The following is a 19910-nucleotide window of genomic DNA, read 5'->3' on the forward strand; positions in this document are numbered from 1 at the left end:
GAGCACACTAGTAGGTGTGCAGCCACAGTCAGCCTGAGTTTTATAAATTGCTAACTTTAATACCATGTGATCTTCAGTTTCTTCATCTAGAATGGGAAAAATATTAACAGAATCTACATCAGAGGGTTGCTGTTATGACGAGCTATTAAAGTGTTTGGCAAATGCTTTAATAAATGTCACTGTGTTGATGCCCATGATGATATTAGTAAAACAAATCACAAAATCCTTTCCAGTAGTTCTCTGAAAAAAAATATTATTCAGAAATTGTGTTTCCTTTTTCCTATTGTCACGGGATATGGAAAGCTGAAAAACATCTCCTGAAATATGTTCTAGTATCCAGAACTTGTGAATATAACCTTTAGAGGCACTTTTCAGGTGTGATCAAGATAAGGACCTTGAGATGAGAGATTATCCTGGACTATCTGGATGGTCCTGATATAATCACAAGGAAGTAAGAAGTCAGAGTGGCTAATAGGTGATGTGACAATGGAAGCAAGAGGTTCAAGTAATGCAGGATGGGGCCGCAAGCTGAGGAATCCATGCAGCCTGCAGAAGCTGAAAAAGCAAGGAAATGAAAGTCTCCAGGGAGAATGCAACCTTGATTTTAGACAGCAGACCTCTAGAACTATGAGAGAATAAACCTGGGTTGTTTTAATCCCATAAGTGTGGTAATTTGCTATAGTGACAATGGGAAATCGACACTGGAATAACCTAGATAAACTAAAAAGCAATCACTAAAGGTGCTTTAAATATATAGTTTTCTTTAAACACAATTATATGACAAGCACATATTTATAACATTTGATATCTATAATAATAAAAGCATAACATGCTAATTACTAGTAGAACGGACAGCCGAACGACCTTCTGGACAACCTTCTGGATGAAGCCAGGGCTGCAAGGGCCGAGCCCCTTGCACAAATTTCATGCATTGGGCCTCTAGTTCTATGATAAAGTAATATGTATAGAATAACTTAAAATTTACAATGTACATTCACTTAATACATAATTTCATTTGACCTTCAGGTCAACCTTATGAACTTAAGATGTAAGTGAGCTCATACCGTAAGACAGGCACTGTGTTGAGACCTTTTTGTGGATTTTTTAATATTTAGCCACAACCCTGAACTTAGCTGTCATTTGCCCCTTCTTATGAATGCTACATATGGAGCCCACTCAGGTCAGGGAGCATGCCAGAGTTATGCAGCTAATAATAGAAAACCTGGAATATGTATTCAGGCCTGTCTTATCCCAAAGCCCATATTCATTCTGGTGTACCGAAGAGCCTCTTGCTATTCCTCTTATACCAGTGGTTGGCAAACTGCGGCTCGCGAGCCACATGCGGCTCTTTGGCCCCTTAAGTGTGGCTCTTCCACAAAATACCATGTGGGGGCGTGCACATACAGTGCGATTGAAACTTCGTGGCCCATGCACAGAAGTCAGTATTCGGCTCTCAAAAGAAATTTCAATCGTTGTACTGTTGGAATTTGGCTCTGTTGACTAATGAGTTTGCTGACCACTGTCTTATACCAATGAACTAGATCATGAAGTCCAGGCAGTTTGGCTAGTGTTGGAGCTAGAATTCAAGGACAAGTGCTCTACAACCAAAGTCCATTGATCTTCAACCTTAGCATATTGAAAATGTGGTGAAGGCCTGGGGCAGGGGATGGGTGCAGACTAAAAGGGATAAGTGGGGGGGCGGAGGGGGGGGGGAGGGACATCTGCAATACTTTCAACAATAAAGATTTTTTAAAAAAGACAAAAATTTTACACACTGCTTTCAAACACTGCCCTTTAGCCATACTCAAAGAACCAAATAGAATCAAATAAAATAGAAATACAAACATCATTGGGAAATCAAAACTTACATGATCTTTTGACATCCCACTTTCACTCTTCCTCATTTTATATTCTAGATCACTAATCTGACTCCATTTTTGAGTAGGGTGATACTTTTGTACCATTGTAGAGGTCATTCCACTGTACTGCCTGAGGATCCCAAGTTGAAAATCAAACTTACTTCTGTCCCTGTGCTGTTCTAGTCATTCTGCCTTTATTTTCTATTCTAGCTGGCATACGCTTGGACACTCTCAGGCCTGTGAAGTGTGACTTATAGCTAGGGAAGACTGCTCAGTTCATTGATGTGCTGCACAAAGGGCACCGGAGTGCACTGGAGGACTGGGCACTGAAAATGCTTTTGAAAGTACAGGGTCCAAAAGCCCAGGCGATGAAAAAAGCCCATACTTTTCTGACTTCAGGCACAGGCAGCATGTACACAACCCATGTTATCTGTAGACTCATTCTTTTTGGATATTAACCTCATCACCCAGCAGAACTCCAAAGAGCTTCTATGCATGTTTGGTGTAGAGCTAAATTTGTTTACTTCCCTTGAATATATAGTCACAGACTTATACAATTATGCTAAAATGTGATGGTCCTTTTACGATAAAGGACTCGCTTTCTGTATGCAAAGACGGCACATAAGTAATTTATGGGTGCTACTGTCATTTGCTAAAATATGCTGACGGGAGAATGGCCCATTTAATATATAAATGTGTCTGATGTGCCATGTTCCTTGCCATTTGTTTATTTACTTATTTTTAAGTAGAAGAGTAGGTGTTTTGTACCAAGAGCAATATTTCCTAGGTATATAATAATACTGCTTAATAGACAATCTATTTTGAAGATAGTTTAAATCTGTCCATTATAAAGTCACATAATCTGAATTTATGGAGTCTGTGTAAGTGGAAATATCTGCTTAGGAGTGCAAGGTTCTTGAGATTAAACTTCTACTGCTCTCATTTCTCCTGAATTAAATATTGGTCTACCCAGTAGCCAACAAAGGGACAAAGTATACATGTTTCACATTGGTGCTCTCACTTCGGCCAACATTTGTTAATAGGCACTTTTCTAAGTGCTTTGTAAGTAATAAGTCATTTAATTTTCACAAAAACTCTATGAGGTAGAACTATTATTATTCTTAGCAATGAAGAAACTGATATTTCAAAAATGGAATAATTTATTTAAGGTGACATAGCTAGTAAAAAAAGTCTAAATTTTGCTAGTAGAACCTTTGTTGCTTACCCACTACACTCAATAGGAAGTTTCACCACACCCCATTCAGCTAATATTTTTGCGTGGACTTTCTATCAAATATGTACCATATTCCTGAGAGGTTTCTCCCCAAGACATGTTTATTTGATGCCATATAGAAAGTTGAAATAGTTTTAGAAATTAAATTCACTTATACCACAGTGGTCAGGACAAGTGAGGGGTCCTCCCATAACTGTCATATTAAATAATTTACTTCTGGGGGTCACTGTGGTGACTTCTAAAATTCTCAGGGAAGGAGGCAACATCAGGTTTAGAGAAATTATTTGGAAGATTCCTAAGTGAATATGTAAATAATTTGAATGAATCCCAATTACCTGAAACAACCTCTGGCCGACTCCTAAATTGTTAAATACTTCATCTCTCTCCATCCCTTTGGATGTGATCTCAGCTTACTGGGGAAGATTTCCAGGGCTAGGGCAGCTATCTCCCGTTTAGAAAAAAATCCAGAAAAGGACCCAGAAGTCCATTAGCAAGATGACCATGAGTGACCTATGAATGGAGGTGCTGTGAAAATCAAGAATCAAGGGAACACTGCTAGCCCTAGCCAGAAGGAGACTTTCAAAAAATTTTTTTCAGTAAATTATGGGTGAATTCAGAGAGGATTATTTATATACAATGAAGACCCCGCCCTAAACATCTTGTTAGATGATACAATAATAAATTCTTTATTTTTTAGGCCAGCTGAGTTAGGATTTCCTGTTATTTTCAGTAAAAATAACTTAAGAGAAGGCATTAATAATATGTCTTCTTCCATATTGCCAAAATTTTGCATGATTTTTTGACTTTTGATACTAATTTCAAATGAATGGATCCTTTAGGTAACCCGCCTCCTTTTGAAATTTGGTGCTGATGTAAATGTAAGTGGTGAAGTTGGAGATCGGCCCCTGCATCTAGCAGCTGCAAAAGGATTCTTTAATATTGCAAAGCTCTTAATGGAAGAAGGCAGCAAAACAGATGGTAAGATTATATATTTAGAAGACCTTTGCCCTCTTTTCTTATTTACTAGAAAATAATCTTAAAGAAGATTAATTCTGTCCTTATGTAATAATTTGTTCTATAAGTCATAATTTATTATACTTAATATATTAATTAAATCTATGTGTTCATTCTTCTTTATACATTTTAGCTCAATTCTTAATATATTAGGTGCTGCAGTTAACAGTAAAGGGGTTGTCCTAGGTAAATGATTCCTATTTGTTGTTATTCATTAATATTTTTCTTTAGTTGGGATCAAGTTTATATACAGAAAAAATTTTAAATCTTAAGTGAATATTGACTTAACTGAATATTTACCTATGCATACACCCATGTAAAAACAAGTTATATCAAGTTATAGAATATTTTCATCTGGAAGGTTGAACTCTGGAAATTTCCCTTGTGCCTCTTTCTGAGTAAATAGCTTTCACCACCATAGGTAATCAATTATTTGACTTCTGTTGCCATAGGTTAGTTATTTTTCTATTCTGGCAGTTAATAATTTTGTGACCACCTTTTTTTGACCAACACTATGATTTTGACTTTTATCTATATTGTTGCATGAATTATAGTTTGGAATTTTAAAATATTTATTTTTCATTTATAATTGAAATACAATATTATATTAGTTTCAACATGTATACAATATTAAATTAGTGTATAACATGTATATGTGTGTGTACACACATACATGTACCCACACACATATACTTATGAGTGAAATTACTAAATCAGAAGGTATGCACATGTTTAACATTTGAAGAAATTTCAGAGTTTTCCAAAGTGTCAGTACCCCTTTTCACTCTCATATCAATATATGAGAGTTCCCCATATCTCCCTTAACATTTGATATTATTATTATTTATGATGAAATTAGAATATGAAATTTCTATTTCATATAGGAAATGAAATTAGAATATGATAAATTTTGGGGAAAATAGCTTTAGAAAATGACCTAAAGATTTTAGATGTAATTAATAGAATAGAATTTCCTGCAACTTTATATTTTTTAAATTATAAAATGAGTTTTTGGAAAATTGATTGAAAGTAGAGCATGAAAAAAATTTTCCTTTCTCTTTCTTTTTCTCTTCCTCATAAACTTTACTTTGACACAGATTCCCTCAGAGTTACATCTTGTCATTAAATTCTCTCAGGCAAATCCAACATTCTTTCATTGACCCCCAAGAGACCTAATTAAAAGCCCAGCTGTAAGAGCTGCTGGCCTTTGCAGCAGAAACGATGCACATTTATAAAAGGACAAGGTTGTCAAAGCTCTAGAACAGTGGTCGGCAAACTCATTAGTCAACAGAGCGGCAAACCGCAGCTCGCGAGCTGCATGTGGCTCATGAGCCGCAGTTTGCCGACCACTGCTCTAGAACTTCCAGTTCCTTGGTCTAAAATTGAGACTGATATTCAGCTAATAAAGCTAATCAAAGTTTTCATTTACTCATAAGGAAAACACAAAGGCTTCCAGAGACAACTATGAGGAGAGGCTAAAGCAGTTTCCAGTTTCCATGTTGGAAACAGAGCCATTTTATCTTGTAAAATTTAAGCAACCTAGTTTGTGTCATTTTTTATAAGCCAGTGTGCTATAACTTAGGCATCTTTATAGCATTAGCATAAACAACCTGTGCTGTCAGGATGCAGGGGAGGCTGTCCCTGAACCTTGTTAAGTAGTCTCTGGGATTCTGTTAGCTTAGAATAGGCAGAAGTACACCTCTGTGAACCACTGAACACATAATTGTGTTTTTGAAACCGCCTCACTCTTCCAAGGAGCCAGGAACTGCTCACTTTTCCCCTTTTATTGTCAATGCCAAACTGCTTTTTACTCATCTTCCTAACTCCAAAGCTCGGTGGTGTCAAAATGAGTGTCATTTATGATCAGCATGTCTCCAGGATCAAAGGACTCTTCTACAAAAGGTATTGAAATGTGTACTGCACCTGAATTCCCCTTACGCCCCAGCCTCATGTGATATAATTATAAGCATTTTCTTTCTGATTGACACAAGCTCTACATGCCTCCTACTCAATCATTTAAAAACTTGAGAGACAGCATGACTCAGATTTTTAAATATATTTTTAGATGATCTTTTAGTACACACTTGATATTTAAGTCCCTTTTGCACTTCAACCAATTTCAAAGAATAAACCAGAAGATCTGTAATGGTGATGAACATTACACATTTATTATTAGCTAGTTCACTGATTCCAAAATGTAGCTAAGCCTCCAGATGATCTATTTACTTATATAGGATCTTGCCTATCATAATAGACCTAGGAGGAAGAATAAATGAATGACCCCAAAAAGGAACACAATTTGAAATCTGATATTTTCAGTATGTTTCCTTGGTAACAGAATGTGACAAATGAAAATAAATTTGGGTTACAAAATTAGCCAAAATGCAATTCTGAAAGTACCCTCTTCAGTTCAACATGTCTGGGAGACTGACTTACTCAGTCATGTATCTTTTAAGTCTCCATCTTTTTTCTTATATCTCTCAGGGCAATGAAAAGGGATAAATGTAATGCTTATTGAATGAGATTGAAAAGGTCAAAATATTGTTGAACTCCCAAAGAAGAAAATGGTGATACATTTGTCACAATCTTTAAAATTCAGAATGTTTAAATTTGTTATCCTCTGACTGTTAAAATCTATAGTTATTTTAACATGAAACTGAATATTGTAGAAAGTCATAAAATTTCTAGGACATGGTCAATAAGAGGAAGTATTTATTTTTTAAAGTATACCTTGTCAGAAATATTACACAAATTCATTATTGAAAATCTAAGACACACTTGGGAATTGCTTTAGAGAGCTAATGATATGTGCTGACATTGCTGGTTAATATGAAATTTTTTGTTTTATCTTTAAGATCAATAAACAGACATAAGCAAGTAATAACATCCATTCACCCACCCCTTTATCCAATCTTTCTTTCAAAAGACATTACTGAATACATACTCTCTTCAAAGTAGAGGAATAGGCACTAAATATTTTTCAAATACCAATGATTCACAAATATTGCTTTGCTTGGAATTTTACTTTATTTAAATATTTCAATAAGATGTTAAGTTAGAGAAAATAGAATATCATTCACACATCCAATTTCCTCAGAGAAGGTAAAATAATAAATACTTTTATTGTCCTTGCAAATTGGTCCAAGACAAAACTAAGTAAATCACAATGACTGAAGCATAAATATAAGTGTATACACCTAAGCTCTGTACCTGATCCAGATTTCTCCTGACTTGTCCCTTTGGTTGGCATTTACTAATTGATGGGAAAAATATCTAGGCCATTACAGGTAACTCACCAAGTGGATAATCTTCTTTGAAGTTTCTCAATTCAACTATCTACACTAATAAAGGAGAAATATGCAAATTGACCATACCTCCACAACGCCCACCAACCAATCAGGAGTGAGTATGCAAATTAACCCAACAAAGATTGTGAGTTAATTTGCATACAGGCGTGGAGCGGCCAGGCAGGGCAGGATGTCTGTGATGAGGGGAAGTGTGGGGGGCAGAGGGAGCTACAGAAGCCGTGCTCTGGCAGCAGCGGAGAAGACTGAAGGCTCTGGCCAGAGCGAAGATGGAAGGTGGCGGCCAGAGCAAAGGCCTGGGTCCTGGGTGCTGGAGGAAAACCAGTGCCAGCAGCCAGGGGAAGGAGGCCTATTGCATGAATCTTCATGCAACGGTCCTCTAGTAGAAGAATAATGTTGGGTGGGGCCAGGAATGGCCAAAGGCAAATTATGAATTAATAGAAGATTGTGCTTCATTCTTCTTTACAATGTCCCCTCTGGACCTCAAGAACTCTTATGTGACCTCCAGATGCTCTGGACTCCCTACTGTCCTCAGGCATCGACTCACAGTATTGACTTTCCCTGGCTTCCAACAGGATGTGAACAAAGGAAAAGCATCATAAAAAGGAAGATAATCAAAACAACTAGAAACACTCTTCTGAAGTAAGGGTGCCCTTCTGAGTCACTCATTAATAGAAAAGAATCTAAGATTTATTTTTCAGTACAGCTTCGGGAGGAGTTCAGTGATTTTGCTGAAGAATTTCCCTGTGGCTTAAGATCTTGCAGGAAAATAAAATGAGAATAATTATCTAAAAATATAGCAGCTACAAGGTCTAAATTCATGTTCATTACGTATCAAATGATGATTATAACAACAGTACAATAGTAATGAATTAGTACTTGCACATTTTTAAATTAACTATTTTCTTCCCTTTTTTTCCCTGTCATTCATCATTAAATTTTTCCCCTTTGATTCTTTTGGTTCTATGAACAATTTGTATATATATGAGGATTAATTGGGTTTGTTCAGGACTATTATTTTCTATCTTGAATAAAGCACTCTGTACAGATGGGATAATAAGAGATTTTTTTAAATGGCTATAGACCAGTTGATTCAGTTATTTTCGTTTTTAAAATTATGCAAAAGCTAATCCAGAATTGGTGTTCAGTTATTATTATTTTAGTCCTGTAATTCTTGACTATCCAATTAGCTTTTAAGTTATATGAAGGTATCGACTCTATGCATTTATAGCTTATTGGTCTCAGCACTTAGCAAATGTCTAGGAGGGAAATTAGTAAAAAGGGAGAGAAGACATTTTTATTAAGTGCCTAATATGTGATAGGCATCATGCTAGAAGCTTTCCAATTATGCTCTCCTTGAATCCTTTCAGCATCCCTGCAACAATTGTGTTATTACATCTATTGCTACTGAGAAGAAATCAATACATCTGACACCTGGCACAGTGCTGGTGCCTAGTGATCGTTTCATACTTGTTGAGGAATGAATAGGTATCAGTCAGGTCTTCTCATTTGCAAGCACTGGAAACTAACTTTTGCTAATTTATAAAAGGAATATGTTAAAGCCGTGGTTGGCAAACTGTGGCTCGCGAGCCACATGCCGCTCTTTGGCCCCTTGAGTGTGGCTCTTCCACAAAATACCACGGCCTGGGTAAGTCTATTTTGAAGAAGTGGCGTTAGAAGAAGTTTAAGTTTAAAAAATTTGGCTCTCAAAAGAAATTTCAATTGTTGTACTGTTGATATTTGGCTCTGTTGACTAATGAGTTTGCCGACCACTGTACAGTTAAAGGATATCAAGCAGCTTGCAGAACCTTCCCCAAGACAGGGTTGGAAAGCCAGTCCCAGAATCCTCATAGTGAAGAACGATATCCAAAATCACACTCCACAACTAGTCCTATGAAGATACATGGCCACCCTGCTTGGCACACACAGCACCACTTGTGATTCTGGCACCAGCAATGCAGGGCACTGATTCTTGGGGCTGGATCACTCCTGCTGGAAACTGGCTGGTGCTACTCCGCCAATGCTGCATTGCCCAGATAGCTTAGGCTCTGCTTTTTTCGTGTCATCAGCTCCAATGTCAGAGTCTCATATAATGTGTTGGTGGGAAGAGCCTATAGATAAGTGTCCAATGGCACTATTGAGAGTGAAACAGTCACTATACTTTGGTTCTCCACCTTTCTAATGCCGCAACCACTGTTAGACTAACAGGCCTAAACCAGAACATATGGTCACCCTCTGCCAGTCCTGTTCCCTTGCTACAAAGGAAACTTGGAAATATTTTCAGCTTCTATGATAGAACATGGTTTTGGCCTCTTTTAGTACAGGGAATTCACCAAATGTCAGAATAGGTTATAAGGCTGGGTGGGCCGAAGAGAAGGACAAATGCCCACTACTGAGTGAGCAATTGAATGTTAAATAACTGTCTACAGTAATGGGATTAATGAGGTCTGCCTCACTCTAAAGCTCATTGGTTTTTATGATACCTGCTCTGTATACCATAATGTGATAATTCTCAGTTAAGGGTACGTCGGAACCTCCCAAACAGAGTTGTAAACATACAGAGAGCTAGGGCCCTCCCTAACTTGTTAAACCCAAATCTCGGAAATGGTGTTCTGGCCAGGAGCTGTAATTTTTAACATCCTCTAGAGGAGGAGAAAATCAATTTGAAAGGAGATACTTGTGGAATTAAAGCCATGAGCACCTTTTAGGTGCATATTAGTTTCCTGAACTATTCCATTGTGCAAGGTAGACTTGATTAGATGTGTTCCATAGAATTTATGGGAACTAGAAGAAAGCCTGCTTAATGTGGTAATAGGCAATAGAATATAATTATAACTTTTTAAATTGGTTGCACTTAATTTCCTTTATTATTATCATTAATTGGCAATTTCTAGGAGTCTCTCAGGCACTTGGGAAAAATCCCTGACACTACCCATGAGAAGGCTAAGGAACAAGGGCTTCCAGGTGACATGCCTTTTTCTTTCTCACTGATGACAGTGAATGCTCAGGACAATGAAGACCACGTCCCACTTCATTTCTGCTCTCGGTTTGGACACCATGATATAGTGAAGTTCCTACTTCAGAGTGATTCAGAAGTCCAGCCTCATGTTGTTAATATCTACGGAGACACCCCTTTGCACCTGTGAGTATTATGTATAATACTATAGGTCCTCCAGGCATGTGGCATGTACCTATTTACTGTAATCAAAATATGTTCTTTAACTCTAGGGCATGCTACAATGGCAAATTTGAAGTCGCCAAGGAAATCATCCAAATATCAGGAACAGAAAGTCTGACTAAGGAAAACATCTTCAGTGAGACAGCTTTTCACAGGTAAATGAATATTTAAATACAATAGCCACTACACTTAGCGGACACCCTATGGCACCTGCAGTTGTATACATACAGCAAGAACAAATAGTGGCAGATGTTGCAATCAGAGAGCGAGAGCAGAGGGTGGGCAGGAGACAAGGATCCCAAGCTACAAGCACAGAATAAGGTAGAGGCAGATGCTGCTGTTAGTACAACAGATGGGGCCTGTGCCAGATGCTGCATTCATGGCAGCAGCCCCAAAGACAGGGACTGATGTTGCCAAGGCAACAGGCATATCAACATCTGTAAGCATATTGTTTCCTTTCCACTTCACTCCACAGAAAGCTGCCAGAAGGGCCAGTGCCCATAGTCCTCCTCCTACAAGAATCTCATTACTGGAATTCATTAGCATTAAATGTGACACTTTTTTCCTAAGCACATAAGCCTTATGTGCAAATGTATCTACCTATCTAAGACATCCATCTGTCAGCCTATAAAAACTTAGTCAGGGTGGCCAGTGAGAGACCTAGGAAGAGGACTATGGGCACTAAGGAGAAACCTTAGTTCCTTTCTAACCATCTATGAGAGTCCTTTACAATATGCTTTTTGCTCTAGAAAAGCATTCTGAAGGAGCAGCTGGATTTGAAAAAGTTGCAACAAAGAAGGAAAGAAGGAAGGGAGAGGAGGAGAGAGGACAGGGAAAGGTAGCTAATAACTCAGAGCTATAACTTCCTAAAGTGTCCATAAGGAACAGATTTAAAACAGGTGACTAAAAATTTCATTTTTAACAGGTGACTATCCTATATAATAAAAGTGTAGTATGCAAATTGTCCCCTCGATCATGAGTTGTCCGGGAGTTTGACCAGGGGGCGGGGGAAGGGAGGGAGCCCCCAGCCAGCAGCCAGCAGCCGCTAGGGACCGTACCAGTGCATGAATTTTGTGCACTGGGCCTCTAGTTTGGCTATAAAAATAAAAAGAATAATTTTAATTTAGTAAAACTTGAATATAAGACAATTTACCTGCACATTTCAGATGCCTTGGCCAGTTTGTAACCTCTAAAAAATAAACAAAATAAGCCTGGGACTCTATATTTATGTAGTGTTTCTATTACAGTGGTAAATGATTAAATGAAGAGGCCCTTTTTCATAAGCTTGTGCTTCTGCATTAGGTATCAACCTGTCAAATTCCACTTGGATTTCCAGATTTTTCTTAGCAACCAAGAGGTCAGCGAAAAGGGAGGCAAAGAAAACTACCACTTATGGAGTGATTATATGCTGGATTATTTATGTCTATTATCTTATTTAAACCTCATAACCATTTTACAAAGTTGGATTTATTACCTCTCTTTTACAGATGAGAAAAATCGAGGCTTAGAGAAGCTAAGTAACTTGCCAGAAATTCTTATGGCTAGAAAATCATGTAATAAATGCCTGCCTAATTCCAAATCCTGTACTTTTTAAATATGTCTTCATGTTCTAGTACCAAAATATTTTGTCTGTTTTCTATACACTCTGTAACAGAACATATTCAAGAACTTTTCAGATCCCACCTTCAGTTGAAATGGATCAGTGGGATCTGTCACTGAAGGGGACAATTAGCAGAACTGATATGTACAGGTTGCTGGTGTTCTCTTTTCCCATAGGTCATGCTTGTTAAGGCTGATACCTCAGGCTAGTTTTCAAATCATTTTGCTATTCAGTGCACATAAATTGGAACCAACTCTAATCAGAAGATGGTTGTCACTTCCAGAGGATTGCTTATATGACAAGATTAGTGAAGTTGCGTTAAAAGTATGTTCAGTTGTTTTATTTTTGTGCAAACCTGTGGCAATTAGAAATAACATGATGTTTTTATTCTAGTCAATTTAAGCATAAAGTAAACTTCCCTTTTACATGAGAAATTTACTCAATTATGAATTATTTTATGTACTAATCACAGTGCTTTGTATATAGCAAGCACTCAATATATTTACTTCTGTTATTGTTTTCATAAGTATATGTATACACAGATATGTCCTATATAACAAAAGCCTAATATGCTAAGTGTCCAGTCATCCATTCAACCAATCAAAGCGTAATATGCTAATGATATGCTAAGGCTGCTCAACTGCTTGCTATGACATACACTGACCCCTAGGGGACAGACAGTCAACCAGTTGACCAGTCGCTATGAAGTGCACTAACCACCAGGGGGCAGACGCTCCAACCAGTAGGTTAGCTTGCTGCTGGGGTCTGGCCAATCGGGACTGAGCAAGATGGGCTAGACACGCCCTGGAGCCCTCCCACAGTCCCCGGCTGGCCAACCTTCCACATTCCTCCCCAGCCCCAATCATGCACTGGTGGGGTCCTCAGCCTGGCCTGCACCCTCTCACAATCCAGGACCCCTCAGGGGATGTAAGAGAGTGGGTTTCATCCCGATCCCGCAGGCCAAGCCAAGGGACCCCACTGGTGCATGAATTCGTGCACTTGGCCTCTAGTATATATATATATTCAGATCTCATTATTTTCTGTAAATAGTTGCTTTGAAAGAAACAATCAGGCAATTCAACAGTGGAACATTAAAAGTGTAGTATTATGGGAACTATTTATTATGCAACTAATCAATGCTGGTAAAGTCTATTGCAGTGAAATGGTAGCTTTTTAATCACTCAATGAATTATTCAAGAAAGTTTAATTAAGAACCAGCCTTGTGTTGGTGCAGTAGGAACATTAAGATGACAAGATTTCTTCTCTTATTAAAAGAATTCTGTTGTAAGGTATCAAGGTAAGCAGAGGCAGTCCTATAAACACCCCAGCATCTAGAGTAGCCTGGGTAAATCGGGGCTGTATTTATTTTCTAGGGCAGCCATAACAAAATGCCACAGACTCTGTTGCTTGAAAACCAGATGTTTATTTTCTCACAGTTCTAGAAGCTGGAAGTCCAGATCAAGGCATCAGAGGGTTTGGTATCTTCTGAAGTCTCTCTCCTTGCCTTGCAGATGGCCACATTTCTGCTGTACCATCACATGGTTGTCTTCTGTTTCTGTAACTGTGTGTGAAACTCCCCTTCTTATTGGGATACCAGTCATATTAGGTTAGGACCCACTCTAATGGTTCAATTTTTAACTTAATTGCCTATTTACATTGTATCTCTTTAGATATGGTCACATTTTGAGGTTTTGTATGTTGGGGTTTCAGCATATTAACTTGAGGGGCATGCAATTCAGCCTATAACAAGGGCCTTCTATTTTCTTTATGGTATATTTTTTGCAGTGCTTGTACCTATGGCAAGAACATTGACCTGGTTAAATTTCTTCTTGATCAAAATGTTGTAAGCATCAACCACCAAGGAAGAGATGGGCACACAGGTAAGGCTGTGGTGAGATCATCAATAGTTTATGTGGCATATCCAAAACTGTCAAGAAAAGTAGTATGCTCAAGAAGAAAGGGGGCAGTGGGAGTGGTCCACCCCAGAGGGGAGGGATATTTTATCAATTACATCATTTAGAATTGATGGTGCATGGTGATAACAATAAGCAACTGACTTTGAGGTAGTTTCACTGTTGCACTAAAGTATCTCCAGTCAATGAATTCCTTGTGCTCTGCACCAAGAACAGACTAACAACATTGCCCTCCCCTTGGTTGGCTGATCAAGAAAAATACTTGATTGGGTCTTTGTTCTTTGATATGTACAAAGATGCCAACCTTTTTCTTGGTAATTACAGTAGGTATAGAAATACTAGGAATTGTGCTAAACAAAAAGGCAGTCTATATAGAAGATCAACTAGAATAGTATACTTCTTTTGCCTAAAGTATATCTTGTTTGCTCAATAATGGAATTAATTCGTTATCAAAGAAGTAAATCCTTCCCTTGTATCTCTGGCAACAAATCTATTACATGGTAATGACTGTCTTTTGAAAATTGATTGTTTTCCTCTTTTTTCCTTTAGCACTTTCATTCTATTCTATTGTAGGATTGCACTCTGCTTGCTACCATGGTCACATTCGCCTGGTTCAGTTCTTACTGGATAATGGAGCTGATATGAATCTAGTAGCCTGTGATCCCAGCAGGTCTAGTGGTGAAAAAGATGAGCAGACATGTTTGATGTGGGCTTATGAAAAAGGTATATTTTTCATCATTGCATCTCTCTAGTAATACATGGAACTGTGTGCATAGATTATGGCATCAATAATTTTTTTTTTGCTTGCATGATTTGTACACTCCCATTTCTCTGTAAATTATATTTGAGTCACTGGGGACTTGCATCAAAGAGTCCAATAGACCATCAGTAGGGAAGGCAACCCCTGAGCTGCAGATGAACTGAAGGCATGCTTGGTATTGGCACTTTGTAAAGAGAATGGGCTCACATTCTAGATACTAGAGAAAAAAATCGCGATGGATAATGACAGTTACTTTCTTAGAGTAGACATAGAGCGAGTCTTTATCTCTTAAATGGGGGAAATTTTTATGTGAATTCAAATTTTTAAAAGGAAATAAATACAAAGAAAGAAAGGGAATGTTTGTCAGATCTGCTGACAATGCCTCTACTTTAAAAAGTAAGGGAGCTAATAATTAGTGTTTAAGTATAAACTTACTGGAGTGCCAAGTAGTGCAAGCTTGGGCTAGGATGGGAAAATACCTGGGTTTAAATCAAGCCATGTTCTTTTATCTTAGGCAAGTTATTTATTATTGCTGAACTTCAGTTTCTTCATCTGGAAAATGAGGACAACAATAACTCCTCTTTTACAAGATTGTAAAGAGTAAATGAGATAGTATGTGCAAATTGCTTACAACAGTGTCTGGCACAAATGAGTACCTAATAATTGTATTTTAGTAATGATAACATTGGTAATAGCAGTAGTATAGAAATAAAGGTGATTAATAACAAATTCTTCATTTTAAGGGAAAGGAAACTAGAGACAATTAGAAGGTGAACTAGCATCTTTGTCATTGTTATTAAGATATATTGTATCTTAGAAGCAAGCTGTACATAAGCGATCTTTATACACATGAGGCCCTATGGAGTTTAAATTTCTAGAGGACATGGAACAATAGACATTGTAATTGAAATCAGAGATCTACAACTAAATGCTGTAAAATATGTCAGACGTTGATGTCTGCATTACCTTATTAGGAAGTTTAAAGTATGTAAAGAAGTGTTTTCATCTTTTTAAATGCTAGAATCTTAGCAGTCCATACTAAAGGAGACAATTACTAAACTGGAAGATTTATCAGGCTACCTGAAGTAAAACATAAAAGTCCATTATTGAAAAGAAAAATGGAGTTTGATGGATAGAAATAGGCAGCTATTATAGAACATAGACAAGGAGAAAGAAAAACATACAGGTTTGAAGATTTATAGTAAAAAAAAAAAAAGACATAGTAGTTACTTTAATAGAAACAAGTGAACAAATATGGACTAGTAGGGACTTTGTAGATATACTAGTAGGCCTGCTATTTTTATTTGTGTTGTATAAATACACACACACACACATATGTTTGCACATTGTAGTTCAATGAATTTTCACAAACTGAACTAACTCTAGCATACAGATGAAGAAATGGGTCATGGCTAGCACCCCAAATCCCTACTTACATTCTCTTCCAATCACTCCTCAAAAAGGGTACCACTGTCTTCATGGGGCATATATTAGCTTTGCCACTTCATGTATTTTATATAAATGGAATGGTATGCTATATATCTGTTTTTGTCTGGCTTCATTTGACCCACAATTTGTAAGATTCATCTATATTGTTGCAGATAGTTGTAGATCATTCATTCTCATCGTATAGTATAATGGTTTGCAACTATATCACAATGTACTTATTCACTCTACTGTTTAGGGGCATTTGAAGAATTTTCAATTACAGATTATAAAAAATGCTGTTGCTGTGAACACTCACGTACATGTCTTTTGATAAGTATCTGTAAATACTTCTGTTAGGTGTAATGACCTGTTGCTTTGTATAAAAGAAATTTCAGGTAGTTCTATATTTGAGTATCAGTTGGAAAATCTTACATATCCTGAGGCTTCCAAAGGCCTTACTAATTTCTGGTTACTCAACACATGGCATTTATTTAGATGGTTATCAGTGTCTCTTAAGAAATTTGAGTTTCAGAGAAAGATTATTTACAAAGCATTAGTCTTCTGGAAGACAGCTCAGAAATAGCTGCTGCAGCTAGCACTGGCACTGGCTTTGTGTTTAGTTGATTGAGAATGATAGTTGAAAACTGGTTTTATTTTATGTTTTTGTGGATCCCCACACTTTATAAAACAATAAATCATGGTATAAGCTCCTAAGAGTTCCTACCAAATGACAACAAAATTCCTCTAGCTTAGAGGATTTAGCCACTGGTCTCTGCAACATATGCCATGCTTGTCACTCTTATTTGTTCAACTAATGTGCCAGGCACCAGTGTTGCATCTCATTATTACCATGAATTTTAACAAATTGAATGTTAGTACTCAGGAGACAGATGGATGGTTTGGGTATGTTCTTAGGATAGAAGAAATCAAATCAACAAAATGAAATTGTTGCTATTTTTTCTTGCTGGAGAAATGTTGCATCATTTTCATGTGTTCAAGGAGGATTGAAATGGCCTTCTTAAAATATTGTCAACAGTACACTGTCCCTGTTTTATTTAGATAAAGAAATGCTTCCCTTCCTAGCTGATTTGGCTCAGTGGACAGAGGCATCGGCCTGGGGACTGAAGGGTCCCAGGTTGAATTCCGATTGGGGGCACATGCTTGGGTTGTGGGCTTGATCCCCAGTGGGGCGCATGCAGGAGGCAACCAATTGATGATTCTCTCTCATCATTGATATTTCTATCTCTCTCTCCCTCTCCCTTCCTCTCTGAAATCAATTTTTAAAAAAGGAAAAGAAATGCTTTTCTTTCTTGCTCAGAGAGGGACTCAATAAATTAATGGATGTGGCATACTAAGGATTTCCCTGGGCAAGTTGGAGATGGAGAAGAAGCACTAAAACTTCACTTGGAGTTTCTTCTTTATGCAAAAGAAATTATGTAGAAATGGCCCCATCCAGGACAGATAAACCAGGACTGATAAACCAGAAGGGACCCTATAACCAAGGTCTATCTATTTGAAAAGGTGTAATTTTGGATGGGTCCAATTTGAATAGCTCATCCTACTTTAACCTCTTAATAGAAAATTGAGAATGTTTTTCAAAAACATTAACCTCTGTTTGAATTATTCTAAGGCAAATTTTCACCTGACCCAAACAAAACTTTCCGTTAATATCTCTGATATTCTGATATAGCATGTTGAGGGGTGCTTTGCACTGTTGGAAGAGTTCTCTTTTTCTTTTTTAGATACTTTCAGAAAAGAGCTGAAAGTGGGATCAGATATGAAAAATACTTTCTATTTACATAGCCCTTTTATTTTTATTTAAGTGTACTATATTGTATTAGTTATATTAGTTTCAGGTGTACAATTTAGTGATTTGACATTTTTATACCCAATGTGATCACCCCACTAATTCTAACAATCATCTGTCACCATGCAACATTATCAAAATATTATTCACTCTATTCCTCTTCAGCTTTTTCACCCATTCTTTCACCCCCTCTGGTAATCATCCCTTTGGTCTCTGTTTCCTATGAGTCTGTTTTTGCTTTGTTGTTTCTTTATTTACATAGCCCTTTTAACCTAAAGATATCAAAATAAATCCTGGAAATAATTTTTCTTGTGACCTTGATTCTACACAGAAGCTACTGGTTAAGTTTCAGTATTTCTCTACCATTCTGCTCAGAGCTCCAATTTTACAATATTTAGAGTGTTTCCCATCCTTAAGTCTGCCTTCCCCTGCCAACCTTTTTTTTTTCTACGCCATCTGAAAGTAGCGATAGCTGTCTCACTCACTTGGATTTGTTCTGCCCTTTCCCTGAGGTACAAAGGACTTGTATGAATCAATTTAAATTGGCCAGAAGAAATAGCCAGCAGCCTGCTTATGTTCAAATCCTCTGCCCTAATCACCAGTATGGAAAAACCATTGAAAAGACCTACACATAATCTTACATCCATTGCATTAAAGATGAAACTGCCAAATTGAAAAGATCTCAGCCAATTAGAATTGAACACATAGCTCAATAGTCTGTCTGGCAGTTAGATTTGAAAAGGCTGCCTTTGACAAAGAAAAGCACTCCTTTATGGCAGGCTGTTTAGGGCCAGAAAATCACCCAAACTAGAAACAGAACTGAAACTCTGTTTTGCTAAAACGTCTTATTTGCTTCAGCACTGACACCAATTAAAGTAATTTGCAGAGGGTCCTATCCCAATATCTAATTGCCCAGAATACAATATTTGTGTACAGCAGTCCCACTCTAATTCACAGTGACAGGGAGCTGCAGTTGGAGAATCAGTGAGTAAGTGAGCAAAAACAATAAAAATCAAGGCTCCTATTGCATGATGTATACTTTGTTCATTCATTTTGACAAGTGTAGTATGGTGTGAATTATTTATAGTAAACATACTATAGTGTATTCTCAAAAAAGTAATACAGTCTTACAGTAGTGAATTTCTATAGTTTTCAACCAGTTAAAAATAACTAAGAGAGAAGGGTGTCAGAGGAGCAGAAGGAAGATATGGTGGATTCATTAAATGTTTTGATAAATTTTCATCAATGAAATTATAAATATTCAAGTTTCTTCTATATTAAATTCTATATTTGGACTTTAGTGAACCTACTTAATTTTGTGAATCTAGTTTAGTGTGCTTGCATGGATTAGGATAGGGTAGAGGAAGGAATACACAAAGGATTCAAATGGTATTTAAAAATCTATGTGTGATTTTGTGTATACTGGTTACCTTTATACATGTTTAGTTACTCTCTCCTTTAAAAATAAATAAAACAATACCAATTCTCATTAGAAGAGGAAAAACTTCCATTCTTTTAGGGAGTTACTGCGAAAATACTTTTGAAACATAATACATAAGAAACAACATATATTAAAATGGATAATGGAAGAGAAAGTACATTCATTAAGCACCAATTATATATGCATTTATCAAAGTAACCCTTTAAATTGGTAGTTTCTTTCTATTGGATAGTTTGAGACTTAGAGCTGTTAAGTCACACTTGCCCAAACCACACAGCTCTTAAGTGGAGAGCTGGTACCAAACAGAGGTCTATCTTATTACAGAGGTCAGTCTCTTTCCATCTGACTCTAGAATCAGATAGATCCAAGTC

At 37.2% G+C, this 19910-nt stretch overlaps 1 protein-coding gene across 3 annotated transcripts in view; it reads left to right on the forward strand.

The window, feature by feature from the left end:
• Nucleotides 1-19910, forward strand: part of TNNI3K (TNNI3 interacting kinase) — a 314607-nt gene that overhangs the window by 80471 nt on the left and 214226 nt on the right. For all 3 annotated transcript variants that reach the window (XR_013959750.1, XM_080652368.1, XM_080652369.1), the window contains 5 exons: nt 3933-4071; nt 10410-10554; nt 10641-10745; nt 13976-14070; nt 14677-14826. Coding sequence is in view for 2 of the 3 variants with exons in the window: in XM_080652368.1 (XP_080508494.1) it covers nt 3933-4071; nt 10410-10554; nt 10641-10745; nt 13976-14070; nt 14677-14826 (634 nt within the window). In the remaining variant the exon portion in view is untranslated. The remainder of the gene's footprint in view (nt 1-3932; nt 4072-10409; nt 10555-10640; nt 10746-13975; nt 14071-14676; nt 14827-19910) is intronic.

This window comes from Plecotus auritus (assembly GCF_963455305.1).
Source record: "Plecotus auritus genome assembly, chromosome: 2".
NCBI lineage: Eukaryota > Metazoa > Chordata > Mammalia > Chiroptera > Vespertilionidae > Plecotus > Plecotus auritus.